This window comes from Eschscholzia californica, unplaced genomic scaffold (genome assembly GCF_041429995.1).
Source record: "Eschscholzia californica isolate CP2 unplaced genomic scaffold, dmEscCali1.0.p SCAF_4, whole genome shotgun sequence".
NCBI classification, from domain to species: domain Eukaryota; kingdom Viridiplantae; phylum Streptophyta; class Magnoliopsida; order Ranunculales; family Papaveraceae; genus Eschscholzia; species Eschscholzia californica.
The window spans coordinates 45,727,946-45,745,976 of NW_028238461.1; the positions used below are offsets into that span (position 1 = coordinate 45,727,946).

The window sequence follows — 18,031 nt, forward strand, 5'->3', positions numbered from 1 at the left end:
ATGGCTTGGAGGCTTAGGAATAATCCGGATGCTATCTGGGCTAAACTTCTCAAAAGCAAATACTATCCGAACAAAGATTCTCCAGGCCCGGCCAAAGCTCATCACTCATGGACCTGGAAAAATATAAGGAAGCATTTCGGCATCGTTGCAGATCTAGCCATCTGGGAAGTGCATACAGGTAAGGATATTAATATTTGGACGGATAAATGGATCCCTGAAATAGAAACTAATGTTGTGAATAATAACAATTCCAATCTAACTAAAGTCTCACAGCTCATTAACAACAACCAATGGGATCTAGACATCCTTAAAGAAAACTTCGATGAAAATACCCAGAATCTCATAAAAACCATACCAGTTGAACCGGACGGTAAAGATCAATTAAAGTGGCAACTTTCTAAATCAGGGAAATTTACAGTGTCGTCAATGTATCTGCACCTAAGCGCTAGGAATAGTGAACAGAGCTCCAATCCCAAAAACTGGAAATTTATATGGTCTTTACCGGTGGTGCCACGCATTCTGTTTTTCATCTGGAAAACGTGTAACAAGGCTCTCCCGGTCAAAGCCAGAATAGGGAAATATATAGATAAGATAGAAAGCTGCCCGAACTGTAGCGAAATTGAAACCATTGAACATGCCCTTCTACACTGCGCTTTAGCGAGAAATATTTGGTTCCAATATAACATCATAACCGAAAACATTGCCTCCATCGTTGACTGGATATTCTCGTGGGAAGAACAGCCGGATCTATGTTATACTAGTAACAATATACATTACGCTACAATTCTATGGATTCTGTGGAAAACGCGATGTGACCACTGCTTTCAGCATGAAATTAACGACATCCCGAAAATTATCCAAATGATTCAAAATTACCCGAATACAGAAAAACCCTCTAAACATAAGAAGGGCAAATCCAGTGAAAAGTGGCAACCGCCGGAACATAATGCCATCAAGATCAATGTCGACGCATCCTTTCTCTACATCTCTTCTACGGTCGGCCTCAGCCTTATTGCTCATGATAGTGGGGCTAAATTCATTGAAGCACAAATCAAGACATCTAGAGCAAGGAATAGTGAAGAAGGAGAGGCTCGGGCAATCCTTCTGGGAATGGAATGGGCAGCAGATAAGCTTTATAACTCGGTCATCATTGAAAGTGACAATGCCAACCTAATACATCATCTACAAAATAGTCGACACTCTATTCAATGGCAATCGAAGATCCACATCAAGAAGATCAAAGAGAAATGCAGTGAATTCGATGCAATCCAATTCCATCATGTTAATAGGGCAGCCAACTCGCATGCTGACAAGCTGGCTAAATGGTCTAGAAAGCATAATCTGTCTAAAAGATGGCATAATATCCCTTATTTTCTTATTCAGTTGTATTGTAAGAACTCCTTGCTTCATTAATGTTATTGTTCTTCAACAAAAAAAAAAAGTGTCAAAGGGTATAAAAAGTGGATTTCTAGATTGTCTTTTTTCTACTCTTTAACTTAAAAAACGTTCTATCAGAAAACTTTTCTACAAAACATAAAAGAAAAATTCTAAAATTTATTTTTGGCTATAAAATTAATTGAACATCAAACTGTTCGATGAACATCAATCTACTGAAGGAGACAAAACTGATCATATACGGAGGATACTCCGAACAAGTAACATCTAATAAGAGTAGCTGCTCTGAGAAGAGAAGTTTTATAGTAAGGAGGGTGTCTTTGAAGTTATCTCCAAGGTACTATAAGTCATATAAAATACTGGAAAGAATCGGTCAAGTAGCGTATCGTTTCGAATTGCCAGAGGGAACTAAAATTCATCATGTTTTTCATGTTTCTGTTTAGAAGAAGACATTTATCCTCAATATTACGATTGATGATGAAATATCAATTGTCGAAGATGAGGGAGACCCGGTGTTAACTATGATTGGGAACATCCTTGAGGGCAAGGATGCTGTCAAGGGAGCAGGAATGATAAAGAAAGATATTCTCTATATTTAAAATTAGAGTTTCTATATTTTAGAGTTTCTAAGTAATTTAGGAGTTTCTACGTAATTTAGGAGTTTCTATATTTCTATATTTCTAAATATTGAGTCCTAGTTGAAGTCTAATTAGGAGTCCTATTTGGAGTCTAAATTGTCTGGTTGTAGCCTATATATATGGTTGAGTTCATAGTAGTTCGGGGAGATGAATCTTGAAGTTATTAATAAAGTTTTCTATTAGTATTACGTTTATCTTTGGTTAGCCTTTAGTAAGACCTGCAGGTTCTTATCATTGTGGTTGGACTTGTAGACAAATAAAAAACAAGTAGAAACTGTGAAGTCTTGGGGACACCGGGATGGTGACGGTCAAGGGGGGTCTAACAGTCAAGTCAACAAATTATAAATAGAGTAAATAAATGAAATGTTGAGGGTATCACCGTGTTGTATCGTCGAAGGGTGGCTCGACTCGTAGAGTGGTCAAAAGGTCGACTCAACCAGAGGTTCTAACTGACTTCAAGTGTGTTGAAGCTTGAAGATAGAATGTCGTCGTCTGAAATGATTTACTAGAAGGTAATAAGTGCAAGAGAGGAAATGAGTTTAGTAGACTCGATAAATGATTCTGGCTAATAGATAAGTGAAATGGATTGGTGATTCGGAGTTCGAAGGTAGGTTATCGTCGTCTAGAGTATTGATTAGAAGATAACAAGTGGGAGAGGGGAGATTGCTCAGTAGGGTTCTAGTTGATATTCGATTCTTTTGGAGTCTGAGTCTCCTTCTATTTATATGTGACTAATGGACTCTTGGAGTCTATCAGATCTGAAATAATTGGGGTCGAGGGTGACTCGGAACCCTAAGGGAGACTCGTTCTAGCCGCCTACATGTCGCCTAAAATAACTTGACCGTACGATTACCCGCCTCGATTTTCGACTCTTCGCAGTCTGAGATCGCCTAAAGGTATTTGAGGCGACGTCGAGTTTTCGAGTAACTTTGCCAATGGATGTGTGGCGAGATCTCCGGAGTTGAGGTTGACTCGCTAACTGGCAGGCTCAGTTGAGGGAGACCAAGGGGTGCTTGGAGTATTGTTACTTTTAATAGGTTATTGTTCGTCTAGATGGGAGTTCACAAGGACTTAGAGTAGTTTAGACTTCTAATGGGTCGAATTCTATGTTGGAGATTGTCCAACTAGTAGGCGAGTGGGTTGGGCGCTGGACCTAAGCGATATTTATTCGAAGTAGGCTGGATCTAGGCAACGTTTAGACAAAGTAGGCCTAGTACGATTTTTGACCATTACAAAGATGTTTCTAAAGCCTCTAATTCTCTTTCGTCAAAAGACCAAACTGAATAATCTTAGTAATTTTTTTTATGTGTTTGAAATTAGTTGTGGATTCTTCAATAAGCCGAAAGAGGATGTTCTTTTATGATTTTTATGTAAACTTTTGATAGTTAGCCTTAGTTTTAGTAGATTTTGTAAATCAAAATCATCTTATGTTCACAGATTCGGGGTGCCAATAACGGAGTGGTCAATGTGAAGTTACCACAGCCAAAGGGGTCGGAGGAGGCACCTATAACACAAATGAGGCGCTCGTGGCAAATCAGCAGTGACACAAGGACCCTACGTGTAAATCAAAATCATCTTATGTCCTTCATTTGTTGGCAACATTTTGGGTACCCTATTCCGACAAACAGTGTTTAGGTCTTTTTGTTTCAATGGAATACCCTATCCCGAAAAAAATAAAATAAATTAAAATGGAGCGCCTTTAAAATTCTATGACCTAAATAGCCTCAACACTCACCAGGCATTCCTAATGTTTTATTTGTAAGCAACTCCCTCCTTATAGGCGGGTGACTAAGGAAGAAGATATCCTCCATCCCTTCTTCTTCCGCGCCATTTATCTTTCCTTCTTTTTATACTTGTCTGAACCCAAAAACCAGAGCTTCAATTCTGAAAAAGATAGATAGATAGAGAGAGAAAGAACAATTTTCCCTTGTAAATTGAAATGCCTAATCTTGTTATTCATCATCAGCTACATCTACCATCACCTCCATTGTCACTATCTCATCATCATTTCCTTTCAACAAACATAACCAATTCATTTTCAATTACCCCCAAAAGATCGACAAATTTGACGACAACCACGACCACCCAACTCAAATCCCTCACTTTCTTCAAGAAACCAATGAATAGAATAAAGTGTATGGCTAACCCTAGAAGGGTTAAAATGGTGGCGAAGCAAATTCAGAGAGAACTTTCAGATATGCTTCTTACTGATAAAGTTCTTCAGTATGCTATCCTCCCTGAAGCCGCCCTTGGTGCTGACCGTTACTTATCTTCTCTCACCACCGTCTCTGACGTCGAGGTCTCTACTGACTTACAGGTACATTTGGGTATCCCCCAGTTCCATAATTTTCAAACCCTAGTTTCAATTTATAAAGTTTGCATCTTTTTGGCATATGAAACCCTAGGTTAAATTGACTTGTTTCACTCTGATTAGGCTAATTCATTATTCAATTTCAAGTACATATAAACTATTTAGATTTTCATGGTACTGAATTGAAGTATGATGATTTGAGTTCATGTTGATAGGTTGTAAAAGTATATGTATCTGTATTTGGGGACGAGAGAGGTAGAGATGTAGCTATTGCTGGATTGAAGTCAAAAGCTAAGTATGTTCGAAGTGAATTAGGTAGGCGAATGAAATTACGATTGACTCCTGAAATACGTTTTATCGAAGACGAGTCTCTTGAACGAGGAAGCAGGGTAATCTTACTTATCTTTTCTCTTTACGTTCTCTTAGCTCATTTGAATGGACTCTGGTCATATTACCTTGCCTCATAAGCTGTTTTGTTCAATTTTTTAGGCGATTAGCCTCTTGTTTTTGCCTAGTGAGTAGTGCCTTAGGCGAAATCAAACTGGATTCGTCGATGATAGTAATCCAGTTTGAGTACTTCTAATGCACTTCGTTTGCAACTATATAACTTTGTTACAATAGAGTATCGAACTTTCTCTTTTAATACATTATGCTTATACGGGATGAAATTCTAAACAAATCTTCAAACTTTCATCTTCTTCCGTTTTCAACTGACATTCCCGTAAATTGTAAAATAGCATGTACGAACAATTTTGTATGAATTTTCAGAGCCAGATATTTTTTGCATTGACCCATTCAAGTTGTTACATAACAGGTGATAGCTATACTGGATAAGTTAAAGAATGAGAAAAAGACAGTAGAAGGTGAAGATGAAGATTATTCTGATTCATCCGATGCTACTAAGGATGAAGAGGATAATGATGCAGATGACCCTGACGAAGGAATTATTTATGTAAATTAGGCGCTCCCCTTGTTGCAGGGCTTGCAGTGAATTTCGCCTACGTGAACTTGGGCATGGAACATCAATTCACAGGTTATTTGTGGGTTTCAATTCTTGATGGTTGCCGTTCCAAATTATCCTTTTATCAAAAACCCTAAATCTTGCTGTTGTGATTTTCGCATTGCAGATCGGATTTTCTCGGTTCTGAAGCACAAAAATGGAGTGAAGACAGAGGACAGTGTTATCTAAATCACAAGTACTTTGAATCACCAAACACTGCATAGTTTTGTTTGATCAAGTCTCTGTTCTTTGGTGTAACCATGTATTTTTGGTAGAAAAAATATGTGCATATTCACTCGATTAATGCAAATTTCATTTTAGCTTTGGTATTTGGCACCACAAGCATAACTCTCACACCATGCAATAATGCAATTTAGCCGTGGGAGCACCTCTTCGTTGTCGAAGGGCATCTTCCCTGTTTTGGAAACCCTTCCCTTTATCAGTGGAAATTTGTGAGAAATAAAAAATTTATATTTCTTTTTGGAACTCTACTTTCAAACTACTTCTATGACCTTACACTTTTATCTTTGGATGGTAAATAAGTGAGAAAAGAATAAAAAGCGAACACTAGAAAATCAAGGTTGTTTGTTGTGGCAATATCCAACTCGAAGAACCTTTTAGTGCTATTGATATGCAATGTTTAAAAACATTTTTTCTGCCTTAATACAGTTTTCTTTGATAAAGGAGCCGTGCCTCGAGGCAGCAAAGAGGCCTAGCTTCAATTTATATATATATATTTTAATGTTGTAATAGTATTTGATCAACTAATAGTATATTTTATTGAATTTGTGTGTAGTCGGCATAACAACCGAAGCATAAATTTTGATGTAGTACTACTATAATGTACCTAAAGTCATCTTATGCACCTTTTTAAACGTTGTTGATATGCTACATACACTCGATATGAAGTATTTGACTCTTGAACTTAATGTTTTGCATTCTTGTTGCTCTCGTAGTTTACACCTCTTCAACTTAATACTTTTGCAAGAATCGTTTGCTCTCTTCTTGCTTTCCAAACAGTTTACACCACTTGAGCTTAATACTTCTCCAAGATCGTCTTTCACAGGTCTAGGTTGAACATGTGGTTCAGGCACGCAAGGCCGAAGATGCAGTTCAGGCACAGTAAGAGAGTGACTGCTGTGACTATTTCTGATCATGGGTTTTATGATCGAGAGAGCCGATAAGAGAGGGTATCATTTAGTAGTGCAACCAGTGGATGAACCAAGAAGGGCTAATAGGAATCTGCTTGACAAACAATAAATGAAGAACATAAACTGTAGCAGCAAGCAAACTTGCTCTGTAGATAACAAAAATAAGTGAACAATGAACAAATCCTTTTGACTGGTGCCTTTCAACAATCAATCAGAGAATTAATGGCCTCTATTATGGTTTGGCAAAGAAAACAGAAGCAACAACTCAAAATTGTAAACAGTAAGCAAGAGCACCATCGCTTTGTAATTATCGTAAAGAAATAATGCGAACAATCACCCCCCACAGATCTCTGCGTTCAAACATTATTACAATCAGAAACTAACGACAAAGCTCACATATTATCTCTCAGTGATGAGCAGCAGCATCTGCTTTCTTGTGTGATTTTGCTGTTGCCTGTCAAAATAACCAAACAAGCACATCAATAACTTCGCAACAAGCAATTCTTGGAAGTTGGAGTAAATGGATTGAACTCAAACAATTCATATATTCAATCATAACAACTAGCTCAGAGGTTTGGCTCTAGATCTACCTAGTCTACTGCTGATCCTGGATCCTCGAGTTACTCAGGTGGATCGGTTGCTCACAAAGTTCACTACTACTTAGGTTCAACCCGACATTCAACTTAATCAGGAAGTGCTAAATTAGGCTCAACCAAAAGGGCACGTGCTACTAAGCAAATGAGTCATAGAAAAAACCAAGGGAGGGTAAGTCCAGTTAAACAGGCTTTTGGACTACCATCGAGGTTGACACAGAAGAACATGGATATCTTTCCTTCTATCTACACCGGAGTTACATATTCCTCAGGTTATTGTAGAAGATTTTCTGATAATAAAAAAAGAAATCGACTGGGACCTAATGAATCCTAGGCGAAATCCAATAGCTTCAACAAAAAACATTCTTCTATGGCCATGCATATATGAGACACTCCCTGCTGCAAGATAGGTCGTTGTATTGAATCTTCCAGAGTCCACTCAACTACCCACCAAGGATTCATTAGATCCCAATAGCAACATTGGGTTGTTAACCGAAATATAACAATTAAAAGGTGAGTCTGTGATCAAACATCTATTATATGTACTCAATATATCACCCTTTCTAATGTCTCCTCATATAGAGGATGATCGATCAAATTCACTTGTCAATCGTCAAGTAACCATACTACCCGACAATCGATTCTGAATTCAGCCTGACAATATCAGGTTAGAATCATATCCAGAATTAAAGACATCTCTTTTAGAATCGTCAAGTAAATCATAGATGATATATAAAGCCCTGAGTTTCTAAAGAAAAGTTTTAATCAGACAAGATGTCATCCAACAATTGACGATCTAATCACAATATTTTTGTCAAATCCACCATAAACAAACCATTAAAGAAGGGTGAACATTAAAACAATGACAAAATAGATCTATCTGATGAGATATACCTTGAGATACTTGAGTTTCATGGCTCCATAAACAGTACCGATGGTGACGGCTGAAACCCTAGCAACCTGTTAAAATTATAAGAAAAAAACATGTGAGGACTGAAGGATGATGTTATTAGAAATTCAGCCAAAAATGAGAATGAAGGATTACCAAAGCAAGAGTGCTGGTGCCAGAATAAGGACCAGGAGGAAGTGCCATTAGAGAAGAAGCTTGTAAGAAGAAGAAACACAGAGAGAATTCGCAAGGAAGAGAGAGAAAACCTAACAAAACCCAAGGAGACCTAGATTTGCAGAAGAAGACTGCTTCTGTATCGCAACTCAATGTTAGCTGAATCACGATAAAGTCCTTATCTCTCGGGACCAATTTCACTTTTTGGGCTGCTAATTTTGGAGGCCCGCCGTTGGAAGTTTATATAGGCACACTAAATTGCACTAAGCCCAACCCTTGTTCACGTCATCACGAAATTCTATTTCTTAGGTGGAACTATTGAAATCTTCAATTCAAAATACTTTTTCAATGCAACACTCAAAAAACTCAACATTTGCTTTAAATTTACTCTTGTGTTTTTTAATATATAAAATGATGATGTGAGCCAATTGTGATGCAATAATAAATGTTAAGATACTCAAAAGAAAACTCAACAATTGATTTTCCTTTTGAGTATTTTAACATTTATTATAGTCACATCATTTTGAGATTCAAGTTGAATGTTGCATTGGAAAATATATATTTTTGTTAAAAAACTCAAGTAATCATATGTGTAAATTTGAGTTTTTCAAGTTGAGCGTTGCATTGGAGATGCTCTTAAGACTTCAGTTTGGATTTAACGGATTTTGAGACTTGTTCATTTTGTTCTCTCTCATCCTGCCTCTTTCATCTATTGCTGCGAAGAAAAGGCGCCCCTTTGCCAGAAAAAAATATAGTGAAGAAAGAAGAGAGAGAAATGGAGGAGAGAGAAATAATGGTGGAGGGAGGAGGTGATGGCGACGATTAGTGGTCGGAGATTAAGAAATAGTGGAAATTTTGTTATCCGAAAAAATTCGATAATTTTTTTTTATTTGAGTTATTTCTCAAATGGCCCCCTTAGTGTATGACCAGCTTTCCGCCTATTCTGCTTGTTTACAAAAAATATCCAAATGGGCCTTCTTTTTGTCGTTAATGTTAAAAGGTAAGTTTGTATTTTCTCTTCCAAAGTTACCCCTCCGCATTGTTAGAGGACGTCTTTCGACGCACGTCACCCAAAGCTCATTTAATGATGCAACGTCATACTTCACCACACTCTTCTCTCTCTTTCTCTCTCCAAAACTCATTTTCAACTCATTTTTTCTCTCTCTAAGAACTCCTTTTAATTATCTGAAGATGATCAAAGTAGTAACCACATACAACTCAATGAATAATCAAATACAATTCAATGATTATCTTCAAATTCCCAAAATCAGAAATTCAAGTAATAAATCTAAAGTTTACAAATGTTCAATTTGTGGTCTGAATTTTCTTCTAGGCAAGCTTTAGCTGGTCATATGAGAAGACATGGAACAACAAGCACCGTTAATACCACCCAAATCCCTTGTGATAATCAAGTTACACTTGCTTCATCTGAAATTGTTGAAGATGATAACGAAATAACAAAATCAAGAAAACTTCTATCATTAGATCTTAATCTTCCCAACACTAGAAGGAAGGGCGAAATCGACCTCTACAAAAGGAAGCAGAAGATCGTAACAGACGATGGCTTCGTAAGCAGAAGAAGGATGCCTGATATCGGCCTCTAATAAATATCAAAAGATATGTTCTCCAGCAGGAAAATTAGAGGATGAATTCAAAGAAATTCATATCTTGAAGTGATTTTTCACTGACATTTGAAGAAATTTGTAAGATTACTAATTCTAAATTGTGATTCATCTTTTCTTCTTCAATTAAATCTCCTTTGTGTGTCAGTTCTTCTTCTATATTAACTTCTTTATCATCAAAATCCTAATTTTTCTCTCTCTTGAATCAAGTCTTCATCATCATCGTAACCTAGACCAATTGTTTGATTTTTGTTCTTACCCATATTACTCGAACTAATCGAAACAATTTTTTTTTTTAATTAGACAAATTTCTTTGGTAATTTGAGATTTCTCTGATTTAGCTTTCCTAATTGGAAAGATGATAATGTTGCTGAGGGATTGATGGACATTGATGATTAATAAGCATTTTGGTGTTATTGCAGTTGTTTTTGTTCACAGGGTTGATCAAAGTAGATCAACCCCGTGACTCAGTAATGACGAAATAGAATAGAGATAGAAAGTCAAGAGGGACAGAGAGAGAGAGAGATAGAATGGAACGAGGGTATGAGCTTGTAGAAACTGTGATTGTGTAGCATATTTATCAACAACTTTTGACTGGAAAATTCACACCATGATTCTTCATCATCACAATGGTTTTTCCTGAACATGTTTTTTCATTAATCAAGGACAATTTTGAGTTGTTTTTACCATTCTTTCATTGATTAATTTTTTGATCATCTTTAAACAATTAAAAGGAGTTTTTAGAGAGAGTTGAAAAAAGAGTTTTTAGATAGAGTGGTGAAGTATGACGTTGCATTGTTAAATGAATTTTGAGTGACGTGCGTTAAGAGACGTGCTCTAACAATAAGGAGGGTTACTTTTGGAAGAGAAAATATATAGTTAACGGTTTTTTTTTACATTGACGACAAAAAGAGGGTTATCCGGACATTTTGGATGAACTAGAGGGGCTAGGTGGGAAGCTGGTCTTAAACTAGAGGGTCATTTGCGAAATAACCCTTATAATTTTGTACCCAAAAGAATTTCATTTTTTTCAAAAGCCCGATAAAACAAACTTTTCTTGACCAACATATGGGCGGAAATAAACAAACTTGAGTCCCTCAATGGAGTCCGTAGTTCCTGTAAAAGAGGAAAAAAGGGTTGAAGGAAGTTCGGGCGAGAAAGGTAAGAAAAGGAAGAAAACTCCAATTTCATCATCACATCGAAGAGATAAAGATCAAGATAAACACAAGAAGAAATCTAAAATGTCTTCTAATCAAGTTAGGGCTTCACATATTTTAATTAAGCATCAAGGTTCAAGGAGACCAGCCTCATGGAAAGATCCAGAAGGTCGTATCATCAAAAACACTACTAAAGAAAGCGCTATTGATCAGCTCAAAACCCTAAAAGAGGATATCGTTAACGGAAAAGTTAAGTTCGAAGATGTTGCTTCTCGTCAATCTGATTGCAGTTCTGCCAAGCGCGGTGGTGATTTAGGTCAGTTTTTGTTTTTTTTCATCAATTAGGGTTTTAATTTTTTTTCATATTTTGTTAGTGTTCTGTCTTAATTAGGTCTATTTTTAATTTAGAACTAATGAAAGTTTATGAATTGGTTTCTATAGGACAGATCTGACATTACTGATCAAATAAATACTACCTAATTTTTCTCAAGAATTTGGAAAAAGATCTAGTTAAGAGTAGGATTTTTAGGTTATTATTATCTGGTTGTTCTTGTATAGTGGAAACCCTATTGATTTCCCAAAACAATTTCTTTAAAAACGAGTCTCTAGTATACAAATTTCGTAACCCTTAGATATGATTCTGCAAGAGCTCTTCATTCTCTGAACAATTTTGTGTCAATTGCATTTCAAACGTTAAGGAAAACCTAATTTTTCCTGTTGAGAAGGATCAAACCATGTTAATTTAGTTATGTTTTGTAAGCACTTATTCATAGTTTGAATTGGAACTGCTTCATTCATATGCAATTCTTAGGTTGCGGCAGATACTATTATGGGTTCATGGTGAACCCCTTCAACTCTTCTTATAGGGAAGTTGTACAAATGTCTTGGATGAGAGCTCCGAAGTAGAGACGAATGTTAAGATGTCAAGTTATGGGCTGTTTTAGGCATGGGTGGCGCGACGAGTCTCTTCGGAGGAAATGAAAAACATTCATGTGTTTAACACAAAACTATAGATTTAACGGAGAAAAAGATAAGAAAAATTAGGGATGGTCTCCGGGCTGGTAAGAGACCAAAATTTTTAGCGTCTCAAGTGTGCGTAGAGTATGCTTCTGAGTACATTGGTTAAGTTTCCCTTATTTCTCTCAAAGACAGAAACAAGTCATGAAATGCCTCTCTCATCAAAAAAAAAAGTCATGAAATGCCTCAGAACTAATTAAGTTATAGGTATTGTCGGGTTATTTTTTTTTGTAAGTGAAGTTGCTATCCTTTTGAAAGTTAGTACAAACTCAATTTTTCCCTGTCTATTACAAGTTACCATGACATTACCGCATGGAAATATCTCGACACTTATTGCATTTTTCCGTGTTATTTGTGCATTTACTTTCTATGTTCGATATCTCAAATGCATATGTTCATGTAGTTTTTTTGTTGTTGAAACATATTTTCATGGTCAGCACTTGGTTGTCCAAGTGGTTGATAGTGTTGACATAAACTCCAAAACCCTGGAGGTCTCAGGTTTGATTCCCAGAGGAGGTGGAATCTATGGTTATTGAATTTGTGTCATTAAAGGTATGAATAGTAATAAATTTGTTGGGCTTCAGACTCTACGTTGTTGGCCTTTATGCCCCTTTAGTTATTTGTTTAACTTAGGCGAATTATCGTGCTTATAACATCTGGATGATGTACCAATGCCTTGTGATGATGATGACTCACGTAGGTCGTTGTCGATGTCTCAAAAAAGAAATAAACATAAGAAATAAACAGATTAGTTTCAAAAAAAAAGAAATAAACATATGTTCATGTAGTTAACTTGACTATTCAAACACAACACACTAACCATCTAACTTGGCATGACGTGTGATCAATTATAACTGAATTTGCTTCACTTCCTCTGATCCTCTAAGAAATTGTAAATGTTACAGGTCCATTTGGCCGGGGTCAGATGCAGAGGCCATTTGAAGAAGCAACATATGCTCTGAAGGTTGGTGACATCAGTGACATTGTCGATACTGACAGTGGTGTTCACATTATCATGAGAACTGGTTGATATTTCACCGAGATTCAATAAGCCTATGAGTACAGGGGGGTAGTGTTCAACGGAAGGCGATAATGAGCAGTGAAAGGTGGAAAATTTCACTGCTAGCAGTTGCATTTAAATCTGAATTCTTGTCGAAGTTAAAACCTTCTGTAATTTGAAACTAATTTTAATTTTGGAATTATATGGGTGGAAAATGTTGACACTTTCACTACCATTTCTTTAGGCTTATGCTTTTGTGACGGTAAAAGATGTTGTGGGGACGGTAAACTTTTGCAAAAGAACTAGTCAACTATTGGGCTAAGTTAGGGCAAGTGGGCAACCATTACCATTTACCAGGACCTAGAATAAAACTTTTGTTTTGATCCATCTTTTTTCTCTCTGTTCTTTGCCTTCTTTACCGTCATAACTATTGCAGGCCACTGTCTTTGGACTGTTTGGGCCTTGTCAGGGTTTGGAACTCTAGATCGAGGCACACTTGATGGGTGTTCAGTCAAAAATCCTTGAGAGAGAAGGAGAAAGAGAGAGCATGAGGGAGAGAGAATAAGGAGTTGGTGCTGGTGTGGTTGGTGAGTGAAGAAGATAGACAAAGAGTTGTGATTTTGGGACGAGAGGAGGTTGAGGGGCTTCTAAAATAGAAAAACAGAACCACGAAGCCATTCTAAAATAGAAAAAAAGAACCATGAAGCCAACAAAAGTGACGATCTTCCAACACAAAAGTGATGTGAATTTGTCGTGAATCTCCATCCAACAGTTGACAATCATCTTGTTTTCATCAAGAGAGAGAAAGTGACGTATATCCAACCTTTGAATGAGAATTCACACAATTTTTGTCAGTGATAGATACATTTTCGTTAAAAAAAAATTCCTCTCAATGTTTCCGTCTCTATAAGATATGAGAAACTAGACGTCCCGAGCACATAGGCCTCTATTTCATAAAAAAAAACATAGGCCTCTTCCGCAACGATTTCTACCGTCCCCATACTATTTTGTTAAGACCGTTAGGCTAATGAGGTGCGAACTAATCGTGACCGTCTGTTGTAAAATTACGACACATTTGCGTGCGTGGCACTACCTCCCGCTTCAACAGAACTTGCTTCCGCCGGAGACGTTGCTGACTTGCTGGAGCTTTTAGGAACTTGAGCTACCTAATAACTCTCTCTTTCTCTCTCTCTCTAGATCCAAAATCTCTAATAACTCTCTCTTCTTTCTCTCTCTAGAATTACTAGGGATTTTTTTCTCAGATTGTACTTCTTTGTTGTAAGTTTGGTAACAAGCAGTGAATTTGAGGGATCAAAAATCGGAAGAAATGGGAGCTTCTGTATCAACAGAAGAAGAGATCTCTGAAGAAGAAGAACAAGAACAACACGAGCTAGAATCTCTTGCAGCTTCAACAGGAGCTCTTTCTATGCTTCAAAAAGCCTTCTCAAATCTCTCTGATCCTGATACCAATTCCATTCCCGTTAAATCTCTTCAAGTAATTTAAAACCCCTACATCATCATCATCATCATCATGTTTTTATTACTACACAATTTATGCCATCACTATAAGAAACCCTAGATATAATTAAATGCTAGAACAAGTTCTGTAAAATCTCATCACATAATTTGCCTAATTAAGCATATTTGTTGAAGAGGATGAATGTTTTTCTTTTTATCTGTCTTAAAAATGGGTCATTCTCAAACCCTAATTACAACCTAAAAAACCATTTTTTAGACATGTTTATACCTCTCCTTGTGTGTGAATTTGCCTTAGGGTTCAAATGGTAGCGCTGTTGCGATATATCATACAGACTGAACCACTAAATCTCTTGTATTTTTCTGGATAATTATTTCCTTAAATCATGTTTTTGTTTGCATCAATTGAGTTCAAATTAAAATCACACTTATTTGATAGTTTGTTTTCTTATAATTCACCAGTCATCTCGGTACAAATTTTCCCTATTAACATAGTATTTGTTAGGAGAGTGGGTAATTCACATTTTGGTGTTTTGTGAGTGGATATCATTTTTCAGTTCCACAAATTCTTGTAAACCATGCCTTAAATTTGATAAAATTTTGAACTTTTCCTTGTCTTTAGGGGTGTTTCTCATTGACCTTCACAAACCCCACAAGTAAGATATCACCGACAGCAGAATGTTTTTCGAGCTTACTGTCTCATCTAGGTTCAGCTATCGTCGACCTGTTTTTCGTACCGGACGATGAAGGTGAAGTTCATTGGATCGAGTTCTTGAAAGGTTATGTTAGGTGTTGCGGAAAAATGTCGTCATCACTGTCTCTCAATACTTTGTATAGGGTATATGCTACTACTAGTGCAAAAGCCGGGTTCCCTTCGGAATTGGAGTTTGAAACCGAATACGATGATAGCAAGATTAGTGGTTATCTTAAGTCTAATGACGTGCTCATGCTCCTTTGGGTTTGTTGGATTATGTCATGGAGTTCAGAAATTTCTAAGTTTTCGAAGAACCAAGTAGAAGTAGATCTTCCAGATATAAACCATTTGATATTATCAGCTGTAACTTCAAGCGCTGATGTTACCAATGATGTAAATGTATGGAATTGTAAAGTCACTGATTTGGAAGTTCAATTGCCATTACAAAAACTCCATACATGGGCTTTGACAACACTCCCGAGCCTTGGCTATTGCTTCACTCAGTATGTCCATGATAGACTCCAACGACATTCAACTAAAGAGGTACTGTGTATATATTTTTTTTGAAATTTGTGAAGTTATTCGAGAACTTTTCATTGTCTTATAAAACCAAGTGGTAATCTAGTGAGTCTGTGACATTAGTTCTTTATGGAATTTCAACAGGAATCTGAGAGTGCCGGTTTATTATCTGTTGGTGAGAACATCTCTAAGGAGCACCACAATAAATGCCTCCTAACTTGTGGAAGGGCATGGGCGATATCTCTGACACTAACAAGTTCCTTAAAGAAGGAGCTTTTAAGGGCCTGTGTTCCCAGAGTTGATGATGCAGAGTCCAAGAACCTTTTATATCGGTTTGTTATTCAACTTCCTAGCCTCTCTATATAACCCAACGTTAGCTATTGACTGCCACTATTTGCAGCGATTTGCTTCGCACTGTTCTGGAAACAATAGAGTGAAAACCCATCAAAATTCAGTGGCTGGAAAACAACTGAAGTTTAATAGGGATCCTTGACTCATATTTCTCAAGATATTCTAGACGTTATAAACTTATATTCGCTAATGCCAAATCAGGACAAGGAGACATATAGGGAGCTTCAAGTAGCTTGACAAAATAGTAGAGTCTGATCTGAGACTGATCTGTGCTTTATATTTCTCAATAATGACTGAGACTGATCTGTGCTTTATATTCACAAAATAGTAGAGTCTTGACATTTAGAGATGATGCTTAATTGAGTACTTCATATTTTGGTTCTACTTGTGTGCAGGTCATCGGTTCATGGGAAGGTCTTGAACAGATTCTGGTCCAGTGTTGATGGTTACCATGGGCCCTTGTTAGTTTTGGTCTCTGCTTTCTCAGTAGAAAGTTCTGAAGGTGATTCCACTGCTGGGAAATGGGTAATTGGTGTGATAACTGAGCAGGGCTTGGAAAATAAAGATATCTTTTACGGAAACTCTGGATATCTTTACGCCATAAGCCCAATTTTCCACGTCTTCTCACCTCTTGGTAGGTTTATGATAGTGGCCTTGTCTGATTTTCCTCTATGTATATTATCTAAACAAACATTCGACCAATAACAGGGAAAGATAAGAACTTTGTGTATAGCCACTTACATCCAGCTGGTAGAGGAGTATATGAAGCACATCCGAAGCCTGTTGGTATTGCTTTTGGTGGAACTACTGGAAATGAGAGGATATTTATTTCTGATGATTTTGCTACCATTACTGTTCGTTATCATGCAGTCGACAAGACTTACAGACACGGTTCTCTTTTTCCAAATCAGGTATGACAAGAATGAGCACCTAATATATATTCATGGTCTATACTATTAGGGGAGAGCTAGTAGGCTAGCCAACGAGTGGTTCCCTTTTAAGGTTTCATCAGTACTATTTTGTAGCTACGTACTAATTATCCTGGTTCTGGGTTTGCCTATTGATCGGAGTACCATAAACATTCCAGCTCCTCTCGATTGAAAATCTTTATCTAAGCCACTGTATTTTACTATTTAGGGCGAGTTTTAAATGTTCCGGATCTCGAGTGATGGCTTTCTTTTTGAACTTTATATAATTGTCGAGCTCTTGGTGTTAATTCGTATCTAATATATGTCAGGGAGTTTTAACATCTGAAGCATCAATTCTTGAGGTGGAAGTATGGGGTTTAGGTGGAGAGAAGGTAAAGGCAGAGCAGGATACATACAAGAAAAGAGAAGAACTTTTCACTGAGCAAAGACGCAAGGTCAACAACTTAGATCCTGAACACTAGTATGATTCGAACTGAAATATTTGTTCTTTCTCATTAATTGTTTTTTTCTTTCTGCAGGTTGATTTGAAAACTTTTGATAGTTGGGAAGATTCACCAGAGAGGATGATGATGGGTATGGCCTCCGATCCCAACAAAGTTCAACGGGAAGATCGGTGATTCTATACTGTTCAATTCAGGTATGATCTATTTACATTTTTCTTGGGGTTGTTCTAATTCAAGTAAGCCATTTCTCCTTTCTCAATGATCATATATGGATTCAAAGACATGGGGAATAATTTAACATAAGCTAAAGCCTTACTGTAAACGTCTATGGTGATCAATATTTGCAGATGATGATTCCAGAAACGGCACAAAACTATAGTAGAACAAAGATGGGTAGCTTATCAGCCCAAATTGTTTGTTCTCCGCCTCAAAATCAATTGGAACGAAGATGGGTAGCAGATTATTGATATTATTTGCTCTGAAATTGGGTTTTTAAAGAACTACATGATTACTATATCTTATCAATTTTGTTGTTCGAAAGAAAAAAGCTCTCTTAACAAGAGGATAAAGGATTTGAATAATGTATTAGATTCGATTTTGTGGTTCGAAAGAACAAACTCTCTGAGAAGAGGACAAAGGATTTTGAGTAATTTACTAGATTCGATTGTCGTT

General features: G+C 36.9%; 5 protein-coding genes across 6 annotated transcripts; 4 read left to right on the top strand and 1 right to left on the bottom strand.

Annotated features, from left to right (window-relative positions):
* LOC147545157 (uncharacterized) lies at positions 1 to 1,413 on the top strand. The gene has a single exon (XM_086635806.1). It carries the CDS (start codon positions 1 to 3, stop codon positions 1,411 to 1,413), a length of 1,413 nt encoding a protein of 470 aa, XP_086491932.1.
* Positions 1,414 to 3,779: 2,366 nt separating this feature from the next.
* Positions 3,780 to 5,668, top strand: LOC147545158 (ribosome-binding factor A family protein). The gene is made up of 4 exons (XM_086634378.1): positions 3,780 to 4,350; positions 4,560 to 4,733; positions 5,159 to 5,377; positions 5,472 to 5,668. Exons 1-3 carry the CDS (start codon positions 3,973 to 3,975, stop codon positions 5,303 to 5,305), a joined length of 699 nt encoding a protein of 232 aa, XP_086490504.1. The 5' UTR covers positions 3,780 to 3,972; the 3' UTR covers positions 5,306 to 5,377; positions 5,472 to 5,668.
* Positions 5,669 to 6,661: 993 nt separating this feature from the next.
* LOC147545159 (uncharacterized) lies at positions 6,662 to 8,356 on the bottom strand. 2 transcript variants are annotated; one of them, XR_015223359.1, is made up of 3 exons: positions 8,134 to 8,291; positions 7,568 to 8,048; positions 6,662 to 7,401 (listed from the first exon to the last, which is right to left on the bottom strand). XR_015223359.1 is itself a non-coding variant. In XM_086634379.1 (3 exons), exons 1-3 carry the CDS (start codon positions 8,179 to 8,181, stop codon positions 6,902 to 6,904), a joined length of 162 nt encoding a protein of 53 aa, XP_086490505.1. In that variant the 5' UTR covers positions 8,182 to 8,356; the 3' UTR covers positions 6,662 to 6,901. The 2 variants fall into 2 exon arrangements, 1 of the variants encoding a protein (XP_086490505.1); XM_086634379.1 differs by having other exon boundaries at positions 6,662 to 6,949; positions 7,983 to 8,048; positions 8,134 to 8,356.
* A 2,453-nt stretch (positions 8,357 to 10,809) lies between these two features.
* Positions 10,810 to 13,176, top strand: LOC147545160 (peptidyl-prolyl cis-trans isomerase Pin1-like). Its single transcript, XM_086636532.1, has 2 exons — positions 10,810 to 11,246; positions 12,853 to 13,176. Exons 1-2 carry the CDS (start codon positions 10,874 to 10,876, stop codon positions 12,975 to 12,977), a joined length of 498 nt encoding a protein of 165 aa, XP_086492658.1. The 5' UTR covers positions 10,810 to 10,873; the 3' UTR covers positions 12,978 to 13,176.
* A 521-nt stretch (positions 13,177 to 13,697) lies between these two features.
* Positions 13,698 to 17,945, top strand: LOC147545161 (uncharacterized). The gene is made up of 8 exons (XM_086634991.1): positions 13,698 to 14,442; positions 15,046 to 15,660; positions 15,781 to 15,968; positions 16,383 to 16,621; positions 16,696 to 16,898; positions 17,225 to 17,350; positions 17,435 to 17,553; positions 17,707 to 17,945. Exons 1-7 carry the CDS (start codon positions 14,275 to 14,277, stop codon positions 17,531 to 17,533), a joined length of 1,638 nt encoding a protein of 545 aa, XP_086491117.1. The 5' UTR covers positions 13,698 to 14,274; the 3' UTR covers positions 17,534 to 17,553; positions 17,707 to 17,945.
* The last annotated feature ends 86 nt before the right edge of the window (positions 17,946 to 18,031 follow it).